The sequence below is a fragment of the Etheostoma cragini genome, chromosome 22, assembly GCF_013103735.1.
Source record: "Etheostoma cragini isolate CJK2018 chromosome 22, CSU_Ecrag_1.0, whole genome shotgun sequence".
NCBI classification, from domain to species: domain Eukaryota; kingdom Metazoa; phylum Chordata; class Actinopteri; order Perciformes; family Percidae; genus Etheostoma; species Etheostoma cragini.
Genome location: NC_048428.1, coordinates 1,709,736 through 1,732,824, shown reverse-complemented (window position 1 = coordinate 1,732,824; position 23,089 = coordinate 1,709,736). Strand labels below are relative to the sequence as shown.

General features: G+C 41.0%; 2 protein-coding genes across 5 annotated transcripts in view; one reads left to right on the top strand and one right to left on the bottom strand.

Annotated features, from left to right (window-relative positions):
- Positions 1-17,894, bottom strand: part of wdr37 (WD repeat domain 37) — a 22,260-nt gene extending 4,366 nt beyond the window's left edge. Inside the window, exons 1-11 of one of the 2 annotated variants that reach the window (XM_034862022.1) lie at positions 17,815-17,894; positions 15,806-16,079; positions 13,714-13,810; positions 13,452-13,547; positions 11,993-12,057; positions 8,653-8,791; positions 7,864-7,935; positions 7,513-7,557; positions 7,264-7,340; positions 6,547-6,781; positions 6,042-6,183 (exon numbers count right to left, since the gene is read on the bottom strand). In XM_034862022.1, coding sequence (XP_034717913.1) covers positions 6,042-6,183; positions 6,547-6,781; positions 7,264-7,340; positions 7,513-7,557; positions 7,864-7,935; positions 8,653-8,791; positions 11,993-12,057; positions 13,452-13,547; positions 13,714-13,810; positions 15,806-15,958 — 1,121 coding nt within the window. In that variant the 5' untranslated portion in view covers positions 15,959-16,079; positions 17,815-17,894. Of the gene's footprint in view, positions 1-6,041; positions 6,184-6,546; positions 6,782-7,263; positions 7,341-7,512; positions 7,558-7,863; positions 7,936-8,652; positions 8,792-11,992; positions 12,058-13,451; positions 13,548-13,713; positions 13,811-15,805; positions 16,080-17,201; positions 17,490-17,814 lie in introns of those variants that run through there. The other variant, XM_034862023.1, reaches the window with a different exon arrangement.
- On the top strand, positions 17,606-22,352 carry idi1 (isopentenyl-diphosphate delta isomerase 1). 3 transcript variants are annotated; one of them, XR_004655255.1, is made up of 8 exons: positions 17,606-17,760; positions 19,100-19,251; positions 19,697-19,863; positions 19,945-20,037; positions 20,262-20,392; positions 20,955-21,059; positions 21,688-22,009; positions 22,045-22,352. XR_004655255.1 is itself a non-coding variant. In XM_034862024.1 (7 exons), exons 2-7 carry the CDS (start codon positions 19,103-19,105, stop codon positions 21,898-21,900), a joined length of 858 nt encoding a protein of 285 aa, XP_034717915.1. In that variant the 5' UTR covers positions 17,606-17,760; positions 19,100-19,102; the 3' UTR covers positions 21,901-22,352. The 3 variants fall into 3 exon arrangements, 2 of the variants coding, with proteins under 2 accessions (XP_034717915.1, XP_034717916.1); XM_034862024.1 differs by having other exon boundaries at positions 21,688-22,352; XM_034862025.1 differs by lacking the exon at positions 19,100-19,251 and having other exon boundaries at positions 17,624-17,760; positions 21,688-22,352.
- The last annotated feature ends 737 nt before the right edge of the window (positions 22,353-23,089 follow it).

Sequence of the window (23,089 nt, the reverse complement as noted above, 5' to 3'; positions counted from 1 at the left end):
TCAAGAGCACCTGGCAGTGCCCAGGAGGTGAAGTGGCATCTCTCTAGCCACCAATCCACAATCCCTACTTTTGGCTCCATACGGGGACTTGAACCTTGACCCTCCGGTTCCCGACCCAACACCCTACGGACTGAGCTACTGCCCCCCCATACTGACCATTGTTATGGTCAGTATGAAATGACAGCGCTGTAGGTGCAGTTACAGGCATGTTAAAAAGCTACGATCACATCCATGCTTGAATGGACTGTTTAAAAAGAAAAAACTTAAAAAGATGTAACTCTTTAAGTCTAATGCGAGCAGTATTTCAGCCTTTATACAGGAGATAACTGATACAAAGATAATGATGCCAACTACACAATATAATTTGATGCCAACTACAAAATATATGTTGCTATGTTGGGTCCAATAGAGGCAGAAAGGTTCCTTATATGCATACATCCCCCACCTCCCGCGCCCTTTATCCAACCAGCTGTGACGCACTGCTCCACATGACAGCACAGGTCTAGCCGTTCAATTACTAGACCTTTAATACTTCCAATCTATTACTGTATGTCAACTGCTCCTGTGAGGGATTTTTAATTCTTTCCTTCCTTTTGTGCTTGTTCAATCGTGGAGGTAAAAAAGAAAAGAAAAAAGCTCTGATTCTTGATTAAGATTAGGTTGAGCAGTGTCCCTTTACGCACAAGCATTGTCTAGAGTTCCGCATCTAGTTTTTCTTTTTAACACTGGCTTTCCTCCTAATTCAAATTGACGTGGCATTAAGGGCTAATTAGGGGACTAAACTTTGTCCTATTAGAGGGGCCGGGGCTCAATGAAACTGCTGTATCGTTACAGGCACCTTCTGACATTGCAGGGTACAGCCCACTAGGGAATACAAGAGGTTGAGAGAGACACAGAGAGAGGAAGAGAGAGAAAGAAAGAGAGGAGCTGTGCTAGGTGGGAGGTGTGTGGGGAGCGTAATCAGACAGGATAATTGATTAAAAGGTTGATTAAGGTTAAAGGGTTTTTAGAATGGGTGGTGAGGAGGGAGGGAAGTATTCAGTGGAACTTAATGGCATCTTTGCAGTGTGTCTGACAGCCAAGGGCAAGACTCCCTGCGAATGGCAACTTAGGGAGTTGGGAAGGAAGAGAAAGAGACATACATCATGGGACCTCTCTCATGTCGGAGAAGTTAAGGTGAACTGAACGAATTCCTAACCATAAAGCCCATGAAGGGGCGCATAAGAGATATTTAAGAGATTTGCTGCTCCAGAGCATCCCAAACATACTCAGTGGGTGACAGGTCTGGTGTGTATGCAGACCATGCAAGAACTGGGATGTTTTCAGCTCCCAGGAATTGTGTACAGATCCCTGCAACATGGGACCCTTCAGTATTATCAGGGTGCAACATGAGATGATGGTCGTGGATGAATGACACATAAATGGGTCTCAGGATCTCATCAAGGTATCTCTGTACATTCAAAATGCCATTAATAAAATGCACCTGTGTTTGTTGTCCATAACATACGCCTGACCATACTGTATCATAACCCCACCGCCACCATGGGCCATTTGATCCACAATGTTGACATCCGCAAATCGCTCAGCCACACAAGAACATACAATACCAAACATATGTCTGCCATCGACCCTGTACAGTGAAAACAGGGATTCATTCATGAAGAGAACAACATACGCAATCGCCATCAAATGGGAGTATTTGCTCACTCACGTCGTTTACAACGATGAACTGCAGTCAGGTCGAGACCCCGATGAGGACGAGGAGCGTGCAGAGGGTTTCTGACAGTTTGAGCAGAAATTCTTTGATTATGCAAACCAACTGTTGCAGCAGCTGTCCGGGTGTCTGGTCTCAGAGGATCTTGGAGGTGTAGATCCTAGATGTGGAGGTCCTGGGCTGGTATGGTTCAACGTGGTACGTGGTTGTGAGGATGATTGGGTGTACTGCCAAATTCTCTGAAACGTCTCTGGAGACGGCTTACGGTGGAGAAATGAACATTCAATTCACAGGCAACAGCACAGTAGGACTGTGTCTTGTTTTGTGACTTTTTGTCACATTTCCTGCCTGGTTGTCATTTCTTTACCCACCAGCACATCCCCATCATGCATACATCTGCTAGCTAAACTGGAGTATTTGTTCTGGCACTGTAGCTTTGAGCCGTATCCTCCTTCCTAACAAGTGCTTTCAATGAGTGATTTTATGAATTTATGAAAATCTCAAGGAATATTACCATGTACTCATTTGTAAGTGGATAAGCGTATAAGTCAAATGCCTAAAAGGTAAAATGTCAAATTTAAAACAATTCAGGTACAGATGACTAAGAGGTTTTAGAGCCGGGTTATTTTGCTGTGCTGCAGCAAAACCGACTCGGTCGCTGAGAACCTGGTAAGTGCTGCTGTGTTTCTCCAGGGACACCTCCTCCACTTGCGCTCACACAGATGTGCATTTTCTATCAACCACAATCAAATGTCTTCCGAAAGCCACTGATGGCAGGAGAGACAAACGTGACATGGCATTCCGTTTGTAGAGCAAGTCTGCTGTCACTTCTCGTTTGCTCTCGGCTGTTTTGTTAGCTCAAGTGCAGTTGTCATTAATCTGCAATTATGGCGGAATGGTGGGATAGGGGCTGTATGCTACACTTTTAGCTGCCACGGTTCACTGTCAGGAAGCGTTAGCTGTAATTACCAGTGAAGACTGTGGAAACGAGAGGCTGTCTCACCCTCCAGCTCTCAACCTCTGCTGCCTATTAAACCATTCACACTCTCCTCTCCTCTGCTGTTTCCACAGGAGGGACGTGGAGATTGTGCCATTTGTGCCACGTCACTGTGGCATATTGGAGATTCTGGAAAATTTGCCTGTGAAATGGCAGGGAGACAGCAATTGCTATTGTTCTAAGATCGGATTTAAACAAAGATGCTCAAAAGCTGGAAAGTGGAAAATGCATAGCAATGAGTAAACTGTAAATTGGGTGACTACTGATGCAACCTTTGATGATGGGAACCCAAACAAAAACACACATACAGTCAATAGTATAGTAGTATAGTATTTCTATTTCCTCCTATCCAAATCCATAAAGAGAAATGTAAAAATCCTAAAATGTCATGACTACAGCTTCAACTGTGGTTCCAAATGTGAATAGTTGCTGTTATAACAATAAACTGAATATCTTTATATCTTGGGTTTTCAACTTTTGATCAAAACAAGAAATGCCAGATATCACCTTGGACACAAATCTGGACCCTTTAAACAATTTTCTGACTTTTAAACAATTTTCTGACATTTCTGGACCAACTGATCAATGGTAAATTAGTTTAGTGAAGTAGATTAATTGATAAATAAAAAGAATCATTAGTTGCACAATAACAACTTTAATCCAGAAAATTATACACATGCCTGGTGTCTAACGGCTAGTACAAAATGTTACTGAACAATATACTCGATGCTGCGCCATCGGAGTGTAAATGTGTGTGAGTGTGTGTCTGTACTGTGTAAAAGCGCTATATAAGAACAGCCCATTTTCATTTACAATAGATGAGGAGCTATTTTACAATTGAATCGTGGCAGCATCACTGCCTCTGAAAAAGATCCAAATAAGGGGACTACAGCTGCAACCATTAGTCAATTCATCACTTGGTTGATCAACACAAATTAATCTGCTTTTATTTAACAACTGGTTAATCATTCAAGTTGATTTGGTATTTAGGAAAACAATGCCAAACACTTAATAGTTCCAAGGTGTCAAATCTGAGAATTTTCCTGTTGTAAATTGATTATCTTTGGGCGTTTGGACTGTGGGTCAGACAAAAAACATTTGTCATCCAAATAGGTTGTTTTATATTATGATGGGCATTTTTCACTTTCCTTTTTCAAATTTTGAAAATAAGTGAAAATAAATTTCAAGCCCGACCCAAGTGTCTTTCCAAGTTTAAGACCGATACAGTTGTTGATTTCCCGTCCAGCACCCAGATCGTTTAAATAGCAAATGCACCTGCGCCCATCCTTGAGCCCATGGGTGTGCTGGTCTTAGAGGGAGGTGTGTTCAAGTGCATTCTGGGCATATTGCTATCTTGACGCAGCGGAATGTGATTATACCAATGACCAACAAAAACCTGATCTAAAGTCAATTGCGCAACATTTTATTGTTATTTTAACAGTGCATTAGTAAAATGCACTTAGGCTTGTGCACAGCGCGTGCACACTATTTTTGTTACACACACACAGCAGCACACATACAGAAGATTAAACATAGAAATGTGACATAGTCCTGTGTTACGATATGATCTGCTCGCATGCTTTCATGCATGAGCAGATCAGTTTCTTCTACTGAATATCTCTCCTTCCTGCCATCATAATAGCACACGCACTTGGCTTTTAAAGGGAATGTGAGATGACAATCTCATTTATTGCACCTTACAGCCAAAACACAATTATGATTAATAAAGACACAAAGCCCAACCCTTCTGAACCATGCATCCGGCGCAATCTGATAGAATTTCTGATATATAAAAATTACTATGGAAATACTACAACATTTCCAATAATAATACTTATAATATGATGAGTTAAAAGTAATTTATGATGAGTGTTGGTTTGAGTAGAATCTTTTTCTTTCAGTGTCGCTACATAGTTACATTCATGGGCGGAGTGCGCATACATACATAATTAGTTACAAGCTGTGATGGCAAGATAGTAAGCAGAGATAAAATGAATGGTTTAAAACGCAATTGTAGCTCCAAACTGGAACTGTTAGGAAGAGAAGTGGGGATGAGGATATTTTGAGCAGCCCTGTTGAAACAAAAAGTGCTACTTAAGCAGGTGCTGTGAAGTCTCCACAGCACCTGCAAGTAGCAAATGATGCAAAACAGTAAAGAGATTTTAATTCAGTTGGAGCAGGAAGGAGGAAGTACACTGTGGCTGTCAACAATAAATGTTTTTAGGAATAAACCTGCCTCCTGAGTGAACTGAAGCTGAATAGGGTAGAAATACTCTACTCTATTTTAATGTGGGCCGTGATGGTGGTTCTTAGTGAGCCTAATATTTTCTGAAGCGGAACATGGTGTAAAAAGTTTGAGAAATACTTACTAATTACCTCCTCACTCAAACTTGCAAGCGTCAAGTGGCAGCACTACTCTTACTCTAGAATACTGCAGCTAAGCTAAACAGCTTCTAAAAGATTTTCTTTTGGAGCTGGTTTTTATCCGGTTTTAAGCTAGACAGCGGTCTGTGTGTGTTTGCTGCTTTCAATGCACCACAGAAGGACAAGTAAGAAAGTGTTTACTTTAAAGACCATCAATGTCTATTCAGGAAGGAAAGGAGGAGGGCCGTTAACTGTGAAACACTGGTGCTTAATCTCATTATACCAATTGTCTATGGGAGAGAATTAGAGTGGGATCTGCAGGAATTATACATGTTGGGGTCGTACATAATGAGCTCTATGTAATCCCCCCACTTGCAATCAAAGGCGGCCAGGGAGTACCAGCCAGACAGCACACACATGTAGACATGCAAATAAACACACAACCACACACACACGCTTCTTAAGCCTTTTAAAGAGTGCTGCCATTGAAAGCCACAGACAAGCTTGACAGTCGTCGTTTTAAAATAAGCGTCTGCAATTGAGTGTTAACAGCGAGCGAAGTGCCAAATTACACAGAGTGGGGATTAACGTAGAAACAGACCGATATATGAACAGGTGAGCGAGGGAAAGAGAGAGGAAGGAAGAGAAGGGGGGTGTAGGGGAGCAAACCGTCGAAGTGCTCAGTAATGAATGAGAGGCAAGTGGAGGATTTAACTTGGAGCAATAGGTTCTGTAAATTAATGTGGCACAATAAACGGAAAAAAAGCAGACTGTACTGGAGGGATTCACAGACCAGAGAAATGTTACAGCACCACCCTGTGGGCAAGATATAGACTGCAGCAACTCAAACTGTTGAAACTTCAGTGTCAATTAATGAGGTCTCAAGTTGAGTACTCTGTGTGTATGTGTGTGTGTGTGTGTGTGTGTGTTTGTCTGTGTTTGTATGTGTGTGTGAGACAGACTTACTCAGTGTGTCCCTGGAAGACATTGACAGAGTGGATGGACGGGTCTCTAAAGTCCCACAGTCTGAAGGTGGTGTCTCTGGATGAAGTGACCACCAGCCGCTGGCTGGGGTGGGTACAGCAGTGGGTCAGCTCCTGGTCATGTCCTGCACACATAGACAACTTTACAAATTTTTGCAAACAAATTACCAGCAGGTACAGCATCAGCATATCTCGTTTCAGTTGTTGAAAATAATTAAAAGTACCAAAAGCGGCACAAACTGGACATTCAATTTCTCTAACCAACCTCTGTGCACGATCTTCTCTGATTATTTCATTGTGTCAAGTAGGGGAAACAGTTAGACTGGCTAAACCTTTAAAAAAAAGCCTTTTTGCACTAACAATAAAAAATTAAATAATGCATCTGTACCAAAAGATGACACAAACCATATTTTGTGTGTGTGTGTGTGTGTATATATATATATACACACACACACTCTATGATATTATATGTCAGCCAGGTTACATACCAGTGAGTGTGTGAACAAGCTCAGACGTCTCCACCTCATACAGGTTGGCAGCACGATCCCAGGAAGCGGTCACCACCTGTCGGCCTCCCACCAACCAATCAGCTGCGATCACTACACCTTGGTGGCTCTTCAGGGTTGCTGTAGCGAGCCGGACAGTGGGCACCTCGCAAGGGCCTTCGCCATCCACCTCACCTTCTTCTCTGTCTGATGAGTCCTGGTCGTCATCACACGGAGCCTAGCGGTGTACAAATAAGGACACACAGTAGTTCAGTTAATGCACACAGATGCCTGCAGTGATCTAGAATAAACGGTAACACATTCCTGTAAGGTATCTACATAAGAGTGACATGACACTGTCATACACACATGACCCTGTCATGACAAATGTACCCTAACCCTAACCATAAGTTGTCATGATAAAACCGAATGACACTTCCTAAAAGAAGCATTATGTCATAAACGTTTATGACTTGATTATGACAAGTTCGTGTCACTCTTATGTAGATACCTTCAAGTAAAGAGTAATCAAGTAAACAAACTGACAGCTTAGTTTTGGTGATACATTTTCCTTTGGATGTTAAGGGACCTATCTGCACACATATTTAATATTCACTGAATTGGTAATGTAATCAATCCTTTGACAGAAAACAAACCTCTAAAACATTCCAGGATGTTCCAGTAGAAGCTCAGAGAAGGGAACAGTACAAAGGTACTCACACTGACATCTGGTGTTGGCTGGGGGGCAGGAAGCTGCACCATGTAGCGCCAGATGTGAGCCGTCTGGTCCCCAGAAGCTGTGGAAACATAAGTACACATCAGCAAACACACAGCACATTCAGATCTACAGGAAATGTAACTGATGGAGACAACAGTGACAGGAGGAGACAGTCAAAAAGTAATTTAGAGAAATACAATGTTGATACAAAACAGTCTACAAAATGCAAACACATGCTTTTAAATACATACCTGTGAGGGCCATCTGCTCTGTAGGATGGAACTTGATGGAGTTGACTGTAGGCGAGAGAACAATAATGAGACATGCACATATGTTACATCACATGTTGCTTTTATCAAATCAAATGTGGAAAGACACACTGTACAGTAACCAACACTTAGACATAAGTTTAATAAAAAGAGATATGACATGAACTTGCAGCATGAATTGTCATCACATCCATTTAAGAAAGAAATACCATTTTGTAGTTAGACTTCCTTAATATGAAAAGTACATATGCTGCACAGACACATCATGCACTTTGAAATGTCTCCATGGTGAGCGACAAATACAGGAATTTAAGTTTCTAGGGAATAAATTACCTGATCCTGCGTGGCCAGCATACCTCAGCAGACATTTCCCAGTCTCTATACTCCACAGCAGAGCTGAGTGATCTGTGACGGGAGACCAGACGTGGACAACATTAAGCCATTGACCTGTTTTATAGTAATCAGGTAGTGCTTACATATTGTAATGTACTGTATTCACATAATGGGCTCTCTAGTTGGATTCAGTTCACTCACTAGGATGAGATTGTGTACAACAAGATATAAGTAACACTAACTGAGCAGCTTCTTTTCAGCTAGAACTTCTAAAGTTTAAGCAATGGCAAATGATGGAAAAAAACTAAACTAAATTACATTTAACAAACTAAAAAGCCATGAGAGTTCTGTCTTTTTTATTTCAACAGTATTAGCACAACACTTCTGGTGTGCAACAGATGCTTTCATGCAAATCAACTATATTCTTATATTTACCTTTGCACCAATGTATCACAATTAATGGGACAATGGTATGATGATGTAAATATTGCAAGCAACACCTTTAGTTCAATTTTTAAACGTGGATACCACTATATGGCATGTAGGCTGTGTATAGAACAATAGTTTTATTTGCGATTGAAATATTTAAATAGTTGGGTGGCCAGATAGCTCAGTTGGTAGAGCGGGCACCCATATATAGAGGTTTACTCATCACCGCAGCGGGCCCAGGTTTGAATCTGACCTATGACCCTGTGTTGCATGTCATTCCCCCTTTCTCTCACCTTCCACTTCTTCAGCAGTCCTGTCATTTAAGGCCTAAAATGCTCAAAAAATAGTGACTTGGTGTACCTGCAGAGGCGGTGCCTAGGACTACTGGCTGAGTGCGGGTGATGCTGAGGTCCCAGATCCCGTCCCGGTGGCCCACATACTCCTTGAGCAGCTGGCACAAAGCACGGGACCCTGCTGTGGCTTTAAAACTGGACACAATCTGAGCAGGGAAGGAGGAAAGAGATGTGGGCATGATGGAGAAAAAAGAAATAGACAGGGGGATGAGCATTTAAACACAGCAAAACAGTGTTGCTTACATTAGTGGCCAACTACAGGTTCTTCAATAACAAGTCTTCAGAACTGATGGGGCTGATATAGAACCTGCATATGTACGACTTCATTTACTATGCCTTAAGAAATAGCCTATTATGGCAAAGTTACAGAAACAAATGTTTCAGTAACTGTAACAGCCTAACCCTTAAGGTCACAGACCTCTGCAATACTGCAATACTTGAATACTTGGGGACTTGAGGTCTAGTCCTGTGTGAAAAGGGCATAGTTTGTTTTTGATACATTATGGTAATGTACAGTAATTGAAAGCTGGCTACATAATTGAAAGCTAACCATGGAGAAAGTACAAAATAGTAGCTTTTAATTTTTTACATGGATCACGGATCTTATTGTTGGTCTCTGACAAAGAAAAAAAATGTGTTGTACAAGTGACAACGTCAGTAAAGTTCTATTCTGCATTCTAACCTGCTTCAGAGCAGGCTAACTTAAGAGGATCAGATCAATATCTGTCGAAAGCATGACAGCTCTCCTTAAAAATGGAGTAATCATTCCTACAGGACCCTGACAGGGACATGAGTTTTCATGACATTTTCATAGATCAGTAGAATCATTTTGTTTTCCCTGGTAATTATGTCAGAGATAGAAAAAAACACAAGTATGTGTTCACTCTAGATTTACAACAAACAGAGAGATGTTTCCCACATACTAATGAATGGCAGTTCATTAGCTCAGTGCATAATGACTGCAGCATTATGACATTATGAGCCATTCTTTTCCTCAGCCATTAGGTTTATTATTTATCATTATGTGGATATTATTCCTAGTGTTTCTGAAGTTTTTAATCTGTTTGAATTGTGTTATTGTATTGTATATATTTCACCTTACTGTAATTTGCCAAGTAACAGTCAGGTACCCCAATGTTAAACTGGCTTTGTGATGCAAGCCCCTGATATGTGTTTATATAAGAGGAGGTTTCTGCAACTGCCAAATGGGTAATAGTTACACATTGCACCAAACTGTGTGTCAGTGGCGTATTAATATCAAGACTGCTTTAACATCAATTGAAGTATCTGTGTAAAGAATAATAATAGATCATCACTGTGAACGGCTACCGTACGAGAGGTGTACCTCTAAAAATATCTAGTGGTTAGATGTAGCCGTTAGTCACTGCAGGCTTCCAGATGAACAAAATAAAGGTTGCATTGTAGTTTAAATTGTCACAAAGCTGTCATAACCTGTACTGTGCATGCTGCTGAAAGCAGACATCTAACCGCAGCAATGAGCTTAGATCATTGGTAGTCATTACATGCAGCTGCGAAGCATCTGGTTCCCTTGTGTGTGAGACAGTGTTGCCACCATTTTGTCCAGTGTGTTCAATCTTATTTGTTTTCTGTCACTGAAACACAATGAGCAGTGAGTAACAAGACAAATAGCCCATTCCAGTCCAGGTAAATCCAGGAGTAAACAGAGGATGGTGTTAGTGTAGATCATTAGGTTTCAGTACTGTCATTCTCAACAAAATTAGTTTTTGGTCATGTTTCTTAGCCAGCTGATAGGTTAGCTGTATATTACATAGCAGCTAGTTATGTTAATCTAAAAAGTCCTCCCTTGATCCTGTGTATCTTCTTTTCTATTCTTTTAAATCAGAAGAGGATTGTGTCCCACTCTTCATCTAGCTCAGACTTCGGCTACATTCAGATAGTTTCACTTTTAGGTGAAGTGGAAAATAAGAAACTGGGGAAGAGAACAGAAAAATACAAAGTAATGTTTAAAAGCAATACTACACTTACCTAAACATTTTAATGACACTTATAACATAACAGAGCTATACGCGTACATTTATATTTTATGGCCACAGGGGCCTTTTAATGAAAAAATGTAAAAGATGTGGGGGCATAGTTATTTAAAAAAAATACCAAATATGCAAAAGTATGCAAAACAAACTGACATAACTAGAAGATAACTAAAGAATTTTGAAACATAAGATGTACTTGGAACCAGCGTTAAACTCTATGCTGTAATTTTGCATTTGCAACAAAGACATTTTGGGAAATTACTTGTTGGCTTTCTTGATAAGAGTTCAATTAGAAGATCAATACCACTCTCACATGGTTGTATGCTGGACTATTTCTTGCAAGGAAGCAGTTGCCAGCGGAGATAAGTTACTGGTTCTGATCAAGAAATAGTCCAGCAAACTCAGTTTTTTGTAAGGAATAAACCTTCTAGATACAACGTGTTACTAATCAGCTTTAGAGGTGCTGGTTGGCAAATTATTACCTTCAGCTGGTTTCCTAGTTTCCAATCGTTGTGTTAGGCTAAGATAAGTGACTGCTGGCGTTAGCTTCCAATTAAATGTAAAGAAAACATTCATCACTTCCCAAAATGGTGAACTATATTGTCTTAACTTGGCCATTCTGACTTCTGATAAACTTGTCTTGTGATGTAGGGAGAACAGCTTTTTTTCTATTTTAATTCCACATCAGTTATTTGTTTTGGCATTATAACAGCTGACTGACATATGGTTTTGTTTGTGGAAAGGGACTCCAGTGGTCACCTGAGTAATTACGGTTTTACTCTATTGGTAGAGGATTGTGTTCAATGAATAAGTGACATAATGGCACTGTAAAAATGTGGTTGGTTTGTTACAAATGCAGCCGTTCACACAAATGACTTCTGGCAGAAGAGATGAGGAGTCAAGGTCAGACTGTAGTTAAAAACAGACTCAGCCCACAGCTGTCCCTGCGCATTTAGTGACAAACCGAGCATTCAGGAAGTTACCCATGAATCTCCTCCCCACAACTCCCATGAGGCCACGCTGAAGTTGCGAGGTCCACCTATTCTGCCGTGGAAAGTGTACAAGCGCTACATCGGCAAGAGATTAAAAAGGAAGAAGTCAATGGAAATGTAATGTAGTGTTAAACGCTTAATATCAAGTTTCCTTTACGATTTAATTTACATGTCAGGACCTCAGAGGAAGAGAGAAAAAAAAATCTTGCTTCTCCTCACTCAGCAACAAGGGGGGGCTTTTGATTGTTTGATAGTTCCCATTACACCCGCAGCTCAAATAATTACACAGATGACAAATCTCATGAGCTCTATAGAATAGGCTCAAATAGCTGGAGCCGGGTACCTTGCTGGTAGAGGCTTTGTAGGTCGTCTTCAGCTTCTGTGACAGTTGACTGGTGCTGTGACTGGCTGTGTGATGGAAAGACAAAGAACAATGACTGAAATCCTCCACTGAGTGACAATCTCATTGGTTGCTTTCACTGCTGCACTAATGGCCGTCTAAAAAAGCTAAAACTTTTGATTGTCCTAAAACAAGCTGAACCAGGCGTACTTCAGCAAACCAGGCTTGTTTTCAGTGAAGTCTGTTTGATGAAGGAGGTTTAAAAAAGTCTGACCTAAGTCACCACGGAAACGTAACACTCCAGGTCAGGCTAGTTTTCAGGTTAAGCTTCACGTCACACTTACAATCAATCTGCCAGACTGAAACGCAGTGTCTATACCAATGTTTTTTCCCTGAAGGTTCCTCTTCACTGCTGAATTATAAGCATGAGTCAGTTTCTAGTACATGGCAGACTTATCACATTCTGACATAGGCTGCAATAAGTGTGTACTTAAAATCCGAGGTCATATTTATTATTATATTCCAGTCAACACATGTGCTTTTAAAACATGCTGCAATTTAAACTGCACTATTAAGATAGCTGTTAGTACCCTAAATCTGTTTCTTGTATTAAAAATACAAGAGTGATAGACAGTCAGTCTGAAGGTTATTAAACTGTGTTTTCATCATATTGAGGCTTTTTCTTCATTGTGCCTCCATAGAATAAGATACACAACTTAATTTCAAATCAACACAATGAATTTCATCAATACTTTTTTTTTTGAAGGTCTATATAAAAGAGACTTCAGATACAGTATTAGGGACCACTAAGGTCCATATAAAAAAGACTTCAGATACAGCATTAGGGGACCACTAAAGTCTATATAAAAGAGACCTCAGATACAGTATTAGGGGACCACTAAGGTCTATATAAAAGAGACTTCAGATACAGCATTAGGGACCACTAAGGTCTATATAAAGAGACTTCAGATACAGTATTAGGGGACCACTAAGGTCTATATAAAAGAGACTTCAGATACAGCATTAGGGACCACTAAGGTCTATATAAAAGGACTTCAGATACAGTATTAGGGGACCACTAAGGTCTATATAAAAGAGACTTCAGATACAGTATTAGGGGACCACTAAGGTCTATATAAAAGAGACTTTAGATACAGTATTAGGGGACTACTAAGGTCTATATAAAAGAGACTTCAGATACAGTATTAGGGGACTACTAAGTTCTATATAAAAGAGACTTCAGATACAGTATTAGAGACCACTAAGGTCTATACAAAAGAGACTTCAGATACAGTATTAGGGACCACTAAGGTCTATATAAAAGAGACTTCAGATACAGTATTAGGGGACCACTAAGGTCTATATAAAAGAGACTTCAGATACAGTATTAGGGGACCACTATGATCTATTTAAAAGCAGCCAAAGAGCACCACGTCATGGGAGTTTTGAGGAATGACTGTACCTTTTGTTTTCAGAGCTCCTTTGGTGGGGTCTCCTCCCTCAATAGTCTGTCCATCTCCGGTCAGACGCTCATTCAGAGAGTCAATTTCCCGGCGTACTGTAATGTTAGCACAGTGACAGGGCGTCAGTAAGCAAACACCGCAAGTTTAGAAACCACCTGGTTAGTCAATCAACACCTAGAGATCAATACAGTAAGGTAAGGGCCTAAGAAAGCTACATGCAATCTAAATACATTTGCTTGACTCTTTCGATCAGCCACTCACATTCAAGGTTTTCAATGTAGAGATTTTCAAACTCGCGCTCAATCTGGCCAAAAAGGTCAAGAAGGTTGTTCCGTAAGGAGAGGGGCAACTTCGAGTCCTGGACAGACAGACGAGAGAAAAAAATGCTTAAATAAACCTGATGGGGAACTGGCATACAGAGCTACAAATTAGGAATCCCATTGGCACAGGGAGCAGGAACACCACTTTTTATTCCCCCTGGATCCCTTTCCACTGTGGTATTTCTAATTTACTTACAGTATAATGATATATAGTTCGTGCTTAAAAATCTGAAATTTAGGTGTGTTTTAAAAAAATTTCACAAATTTGGAAAGAAACATACATAAATCTCAAACACAGCATCACAGCAACCCATTAAGTAAAAACTCAGCCAGATTTTGGGCTAACTACAACCTAAAAACAATTTACTATTAACTATAAAACAGCCAGGGTCAAACAATTTTAACTGATTTCTACTGACTTACCTCCATCGTGAACTCCTAGAAGTACCCAGATAACGGGTGACCACCAGTCTACACCAGACTAGCATGCATAGACGTAAAAAGCTGCCATGAAAACAAAGGATTCAATAGGCTGCGTTTGACAGCTCACCTTGAGAGCTGCAGCTTTCTCTAGCCCTCTGAAAGACGAGGAAACCAAATACTAAACTGTCACTCTTTCTTCTGGCACGCATTCAAAACCAACAGTTTGTCACAGAAACGTTAATCGCCTGACCATTCGGCTGTGAAGCATGTCAACACACTTTGTAAAAAAACAAACAATATATATTTTGTTCCATTAGCCAACAGGCAGATCTTATGAATTTAAAGCTGCTTAGTTGTGGCCCTAAAACCTGCACCCAACTCTGGCTAATAATGACAGCATTGAAAGTGTAGAAGAAAAGGCATTCAGTGTGTTATATATAGGTCTATAAAGCCGTCTGCGTGTGTGGAACTTTTGCTGTGTGTGTGTGTGTGTGTGTGTGTGTGTGCAGGGGGGGTGGCCGGGTGGACGCAAACAGGGCCATCATGTCTTGGCAATAGATAAAAAGACCTATTGAAAAGACTAATCAGATCTGGACACATGGCCCGTATTAAAACTTGATGAGACAACAGGCCAGTGCAAGATGAGCTCTAGCTTTTGTGGCTGATAATTCGAGGACTTTGTCAAGCCGAGAAAGTAAAATGTTTCCATGCCCAAAACTAGGACTGGGCAATACTGACAAAATAAAGCATTGCATTATCTGGACTGAATACTTGGGTCCAAAATCTGGATCATGAAAAAGGCACAGACAATGTTTTGTTATTCATTGTACCAGTTTGGTGGAATGGTGTATTTCCCATCTAAATCATTCCCAAACCCTTTGCTCAGCTTATCGGAGATATTCTGAATATGGTCCCTCTCCAGCCAACTCCCAAGTTAACAAACAGGGTGTTCTTGATCAAACAAAAAACGCTTTTATTATCTCAGAAGTAAAGAAGCTGGACAGTTTGCTACAACTGGTTGGTATCAGTAAATGCCTACAATGCAAAGGCTTACGGTCTGGTCTGTCTTCCCTTTCTGGGGGGAATAAATCAATTGTAACTCTAATTTAAATAAACGGTTTGGAGATAGTTAATCACTAACGTGATGCCTTAAAAAGTCACAGTAGATCCCTTTGTTTTAACAAAAAGAAATCAGTAACCAACATGCACATCGATGCCATGCAGTTCAGGTAAAATCTAGATGACGTTAAAAAACTAAAACGCTAACTGAAAATAACTAGCCTTTTCCCTGGTGAGGAGAAACCACATCTCATAAATACATAACATTGGATGTTGCAACACCAGGCAAGTACTAAATAACAGCATTGCTGCACAAGCAGCTGGTACTGTACAGCCTCACACCAAAATGACAATGAAATGCTTAGAGAATGACTCTCTGTATGTGTTTTCAGCAGATCCACAAGAGAGTCTGTGGGCCATGCCTCCCAGAAATGTTATCACATGTCTAATAAGCTGTGTGTTTGCCAAAATGCTTGTCTGTAGCTGTCAGAGCACGCTTGTGTGTGCGTGTGAGAGAGAAAACGCTGGTGGTGTTGGTGCATCTCCCTTACCTGTCCCTCCAGCATGTCTCCTCTTTGGACGCCTAGTGGCCTCTCCTCTGTGCTGTTGGTGCGCCGGATAGACAAACTGTGAGCCTTGCGCTTCTGCTTGGGGTGACGGGCAGCTGAAGCAGAGCCGCTGCTGCTTCCGCCCTCCACAGGCATCCCTCCTACTGCGTGGGTGGCCCTGCCCCCTGGCTCCCCTTTTACCTGAGAGGCAGGTAAACAAAGGCCAGAGTCCCTAGTTGGCTGGTGGGTAGATTAGGTTGGTCTGTTCACCACCTGTCTGCAGGTAAAAGTGCAGGAAGTCAAGTTCAGGTTGAAGGAACTGCTCAAAGTGAAGGGTAAATGTCCCTTCACAGATCAAAACTACCTGCAAAAAGTATATTTTTAAGAACCTGACTTTTTTTTCTTTTTTTTTTTATTTAATTTTAATTTTAATTATTTACTTGGCAGGGACAGTGTACATTAATCAACATTGCTGTAAATGCACCAGAATTAGCCAAGAGGCTATTTTTCATCCGTTTTCCCTGGACATATCTTAAAATTGTCTCCCTTAAAAACAACAACAATAAGAAAATTTAATTTTAACAACAATTTACTGATGTACCTAATGTAATGTAACTAAAAATAAACTTTTCAAAGTAATTCACTTTACTGACTACTGCCCCCTGGAAGATGGCTAACGTTAAAGATATAACAGGTTAAATAATTAAACTTGTAAAATTAAAAATAATTTGTGAGACAAACTGGCCGCCCTTGCTAAATTGTAAGTCATTCGAATTTACTATTGGCAGCCCAGGAAGCCTAACAGACATAAAAAACTGCATTTGACAACAGGCTTTGTGACATTTAAAAAAAAATGAATTCACAGTATTTTAATGAAGTTCGGCGTCACGGTCCTTACATGCTAAGAGGACGACACATTTTGGGACTGTGCAGCTTCGTTCACGTCGTTATGATAGCATCGCCATTTAACGTTATTGGACAATACATATCAGAATTTAGCTAGCTTAACAGTATCTTTCACCCTGCATGGCTTCTTGAGGAAGCTTATTTTGTTGCACTAGCTAGCTATCTTTATGGTCTCGTATTAACTTCTGTCAGTACATGTTAACCTGTGATAATGTCTTGCTGTTTTCTGAAAATATAGCCGGCTGGCTAACACTGGCTTATTGTTAAAAATGTACGTTGTCCTTTATGAAAATAAAATTAACGTTTACATTTACAAGCAAAATACTGTACAAACTTGCATTTATTTAACGTTATGCCCAATAACTGACCATATAAAAATAACAGGGTACGCTTGTAAAATTATTAGTCGACGTTGCAACACATATAGCCGATATGATTCTGACATATACGAAACAACAAAGAGACTCTCCACTGTCACAATAACGTTAGCAACCTTAATAAATGCATACTTAGCTAGCACGGAGGTCTATAAACGAAAGCTAAACGCTAACGCAAGCTAGCTTCCATATTTGATCTTCATTGCGGGGCAACAGCGGCATAACACATCACATAACGTTACTGTAGCAGCTAAACCACAGCATCAACTTTATTACACAGAGCTTAAAAACCTTCCTAACTCGACATGAAAGTATGTAACGTTAGCGTCAAAGATGTCAATTTAAACTTTTTAAAAGGTTATCAACGTATAACGTTGATATTGGACGGTAATGACACGTTTTAGTTTGACAAGTACCGGAATATCCAAAATTTGACACATCACGTATTTCATTGGTGCACCGAGTTCCGTATCACGTGTTTTGTGTTTGCACTTTGAAAGCCAATGGGTTGTCACACTCATGCTTAGGTATCCAATGAAAACCCGTGACCTCAGAAGCAGGGAGTGAAAGCTAGGTGGTTCAGTTATCAGCTCTAGAATATCGTCGTGACTCGTGAGCAAACGCAAAATACGTTAAAATACGAGGTTTACCAACTTGAAACCGGACAATTGCTTCGTAAGTAAATTAATATTGTATCGGTAGGTCGCATACGTAGCAGACAATGCATACTTATGTTCAGTTGTCAGAGGCCTAGGTGATGCGAGCTGTGCTGTGCAGTGGTCTGATGGCGTGTTAACAATCAGTGTTAGGAGGAAAACACGAAGTGGAGTCTGCTGGAATAGGACAGCAAGCTCCAGCCATTTTCTACTGTATGCTCTCATGTTAATGCTTAATTTACATCTAATTATACAATGCTATGATATACACTAGTATAACCATCAACAGGGGGGCATTTTACTGGATTAAGTACTTTTACTTTTGACACAAGAAGTACAGCACCTTGCTGATAACACATAGGTAGGCCTACAGAATTTTACTTGACTAAAAATTTCAATGCAGAACTTTTACTTGGCCAGTAATTAGACTATGACTTAAATAAAGCCCACAAAAGGTGCCCTAAGTAGCTGGGTATAGAATACCCAGGATTTTAACCGGCACCTCTCCCCCTACCAGGCCACACTCTGTACTTGGTCCGCATGGGGACCTGAACCTGCAACCCTCTGGTTCCAAAGCCAAGTCCTACAGGCTGTACTACTGCCAGCCCCAACAGTCAATACATTTAGCAATTGATTTGGTTAATTAATTTAGCATGGAAAGCCATTTTAACAATAATAGCTAGAATAATTAGTTATTGCAAGTATCCCTAGTTCAATTCTTCCGAGTCAAAAATACCATATCAGAAATCACGTTTGCCATTCATGTGTATGGGGCTTTCAATGTCAGATATCCACAATGTCTTTCTTCCTATCCAGAATGAACATTTGAAATATCTGGAATATAATTAGTATATTCCTTTATAGTAACTAGTAGAGCTGGGCAATATATCGATATTATATTGATATTGTGATATGAGACTAAATATTGTCTTAGATTTTGGATATCGTACCTAACGTTCCCCTAAATTGCAACCTTCAGAGAACGTTCCCTTAACGTCCCCCAAACATTGCAACCTTTAGAGAACGTTCCCTTAACGTCCCCCAAACATTGCAACCTTTAGAGAACGTTCCCTTAACGTCCCCCAAACATTGCAACCTTTAGAGAACGTTCCCTAACGTCCCCCAAACATTGCAACCTTTAGAGAACGTTCCCTTAACGTCCCCCAAACATTGCAACCTTTAGAGAACGTTGCCCTAAAGTTCTTTTTTACATTTCCCTAACCTTTAAAAAACGTTGACAAACATGATACCAATTCTATTATCACATTTTCTTCCGATCCGGACTGAGGGAGCCCCTCTCCGGGCTTTACCACCGCCCACACCTCCAGACTTTGTGATTGGTGTTCTGTTTTGGTCAGGCGATGGTGCGGGCTGTGTGGGCGGTGCTTCGGATGGTGTCCTGCGAGGGAGCCGCTGTGCTGAAATCAAACGTACCTGGCGCTGGCAGAGTTACTGCACCGCGAGACACATCTATTTACACGCCTGTTACTTTCTGCAGAGCTATATCAAGGTAAGGTAGAACTCAATAGGAGCCTTAAAACCGCTTGAAGACATGGTTTGAGGTTTAAAAGAAGCCAAAGCCAGAGATAAGCCTATTGACCCTAAGCTCAGCAATAATGGTGTTTGTCTGTGCTATTGATAGCTGACCTGCTGCTGTGTCTTTGGTTGGTTAAGGAAAGAATAGTCATGCCAAATTATACTTTAAAAAGTCCTGCACTTCATGTGTCTTTGGTGAAAGTACACACTTTCAAAATAGCAACTCAAAGCCTGAGGATCTTGTCTTCAACAACTAAGCAGGCTGCACTACTTCTATAAAAATCTAGTAAGCTGTAGGCTTTTTGGCCAAATACAACCTTCTGTGTTCAGAATGTCAAAAAGAAAGGTGTGCAGCGTCTGTTTTGATGTGAATATAGGACTAACTGTTGTTGTCCTGCTCCTCTGCCTGTGCCCTGCAGTGAGGTGAGACCGCCTGCAGTCACAATGCCCAAGATAACCACAGATCACCTGGACGAGAAGCAGGTACAGCTGCTGTCCGAGATGTGCATCCTCATCGACGAGGACGACCACAAGATCGGAGCGGACACCAAGAAGAACTGCCACCTCAACTCCAACATTGACAACGGTACCTGTCTGTCAAGTTAAACTGTACACCCCTGTCTCGCTGTCTCGTACACACACACCAATCGTCTGTTCCTTCCACCAGGTTTATTACACAGAGCGTTCAGCGTGTTCATTTTCAACAGTGAGGAGAAGCTGCTCTTACAACAGAGGTCTGATGCCAAAATCACGTTTCCAGGTCAGTGACAAATCCTTAACGCTCCAACCCCACCCCACCCCACCCAGTTTAACATCTCCTGTGATCTATTTGATACGCATGAGGTACATCTCACATCTCCGGCGCCTCCACTTCCCTTTCTTGTGTCACATGTAGAATAGCAAGGGAAAACAACACTTATGGCATTGGAAATGTGTGTAATTAACCCCCCCCCCCCCCCCCCCCCCGTGTCTGTGTGTGCACAGGCTGTTTCACAAACACATGTTGCAGTCACCCTTTACACACAGAGAGTGAGCTGGAGGAGAAGGAAGCAATAGGAGTGAGGAGAGCTGCTCAGAGGAGACTCAAAGCTGAACTGGGTATCCCCATGGAACAGGTAGTGTGTGTGTGTGTGTGTGTGTGTGTGTGTGTGTGTGTGTGTGTGTGTGTGTCGAAGAACACACACACACAGGGTTAAGTGCCCTTCTGCACTTAACCCTCCTGTTGTCCTCGGTTCAAATTTGACCCATTTTCAAAAAGTTACTATATCAGAAATTCTGGTTTTTTGACCACATTTAAAAAAAAAATAAAGCATCATGGATGGTTCTCTACAACAAGTTATTCACAAGGAAAATAAATGATAAGGTCACTGCTTTCATTAAATTTGGGAGTTTAATTTAATATCATAGCATTTGAAGAAAAAAGAAGAATGTTAGAGAAAGCATCAAAAACGCAGGGAAAATTTAAAAAAAATGTAAAAAGTCACAGAAAGAAAATGACAAAAACATTGGAAAAGGTGACAAAAAGACTTGGATCAAAAGCAACAAAAATGTTTCAATGTTGCCTCAGAAAAACGCCAAGTTGCATGGTCCACAGGAAGACAACACAAGGGTTAATGGAGGAGGATAATTGAGGATCGGGGAGAGTCTGATCTCCTCTTCCTTCCTGTTGGTCCCCAGGTGACACCCGATGAAATGACGTACCTGACGAGGATCCACTACAAGGCCCAGTCAGACGGCGTGTGGGGGGAACATGAGATCGACTACATCCTCTTCATGCAGAAGGTAGCGCTGTGCTGTCTCTTGGACGGAGTTACATTAGGATGTGGGATGTATCTGGCCTCCTTTTTTTTTTTTTTAAATAACATCTTTATTAAGTTTCCAAGGGGCACATAGAACAGGGTTTGCACAATTGAGGCACACTCAACATGGCCAGTCAAAATGAGTTACTGTAACCACTGCATGTCGTCTGGAAATATGCTTCGAGATCTCAGACCATGCTGGACCGTAGAGGCCCGGTTTGTGCCTCTTAAGCTTGATTCCTGGTTCTGCGTTGAATCTATGTTGTAGACACACACCCTACGGCATTTCCTCTACTCAGACTGATCTCATGAAACCTCGTATGTATGACATGGCATTATTGGCGCGTTGTCAAGACAGATACTCGCTCTTTAGCATGTATATCCGCGCTGTTTGGCCTTCATTGACTTACATTACCTTGCGATGGCGTGTGAATTTACGCCCTAGCGAGTAGTACAAAAGGGTGAAAATCTGCGTATGGGGGGTTTGCTGGGGGGAAGGTTGAGGCCACTTAACGTAGGCTACAGCGTAGACTTTAAATCAGCCAGATTTTTGACTGATGTGTGCCTGCATTATGGACAATAACATTTTTTTTTGTTTTGTTTCTCCGAAGGACGTGGAGTTGAACCCAGACCCCAATGAGATTAAAAGCCACTGCTATGTGAGCAAGGAGGAGATGAAGGAGATGTTAGAGAAGGCCAAGCGCAAAGAACTGGAGATCACACCCTGGTTCAGTCTCATTGCAGAGACCTTCCTGTTCCAGTGGTGGGACAACCTGCAGAACCTCAAGCAGTTCATGGATCACAACAGGATCCACCGCATGTAACCAAAACAGAGATCGGCCTCTACCTTCAGTCATTTAAAACCTGTCCGTTAAGCTGCTAGAGACCCCTGATGATCTGGGGGCATTCGTCAACATCTGAGTTAATGCAAGGAGGGATGATAGCGTGACTCCCAGTATTTATGTAGTATTTAGAAAACCTATACATCAGGTAGTCTGATCAGATGCACACTGCAGTAAAGCCATTCAACATCTTATTTTATTAGGAAAAAAAATGCAATCTTCTTATTAACAACTTAATGAAGTGAATAGCCTATTTTTATATAAAAACTTAAAGTGCCTGAGCACAGGTCATTAGGTGAAGAAGAAGAATAGTGTACTGAGGTAATGTCACAACAACTACTCTACTACTTCTGTATTTTGTCAACCATGATATCAGTGAACAAGCTTTGTCTTTGCACTCTTTTACACAATAAAGTGTTTGGTTGTTGTCATTGAAAATGAAACTTTATTCGTCACATACAGTGTAGTGAAATTGAATCTCTCATTTAACCCATCCTAAGTATTAGGATGCAGAGGAGAGTAATATCCAAATCGCAGGGGGCGCAATATTTTTCAAAGGCAAAATATGTGTCAAACCGTTCTAAATTAAAGTACTGTGGTGCTGCAGACGTCCCGGCCTACAAATCCTATCCTACAGACTCAAGAAAAAATCTTGGTTTGACACAGATCATCGCAAAAAAAAAAAAAAAAAAAAATCACACTTCAATTTTTTTTTCAAATATATTTTCAATGAAAATGACACAAAAATGATCATTCTCTCCAATATCGTGAGTCATATTGAAATACCAGTCAAATTAATTGCAAATAGTTTCCTAATATGGTGTAGCCCTACCTAAAGGAAGGACGTTTGTCAAACTGAGTGATGAGATTAAGCTGGGATCTGCTTTATATCTACAGGAGATGACATTTGGTCTACTGTGTGTCTGGTTTAATAATAATTTATATAATGTACTATTAAATTATATATTATTAATATGTTTATTGATCTCCAGTGGGGAAATTACAATTTGTTAGTAGTCACTACACACAGGCCTGAAACACACACATGCTCAGGACCTTTTCATGCACACATGGAGAGATGTCAGAGTGTGGGGGGGGGGGGGGGGGGGGGGGGGGGGGGGGGGGGGGGGGGCTGCCAGCTGGACCAGCGCCCTGAGCTGTTGAGGGGCGG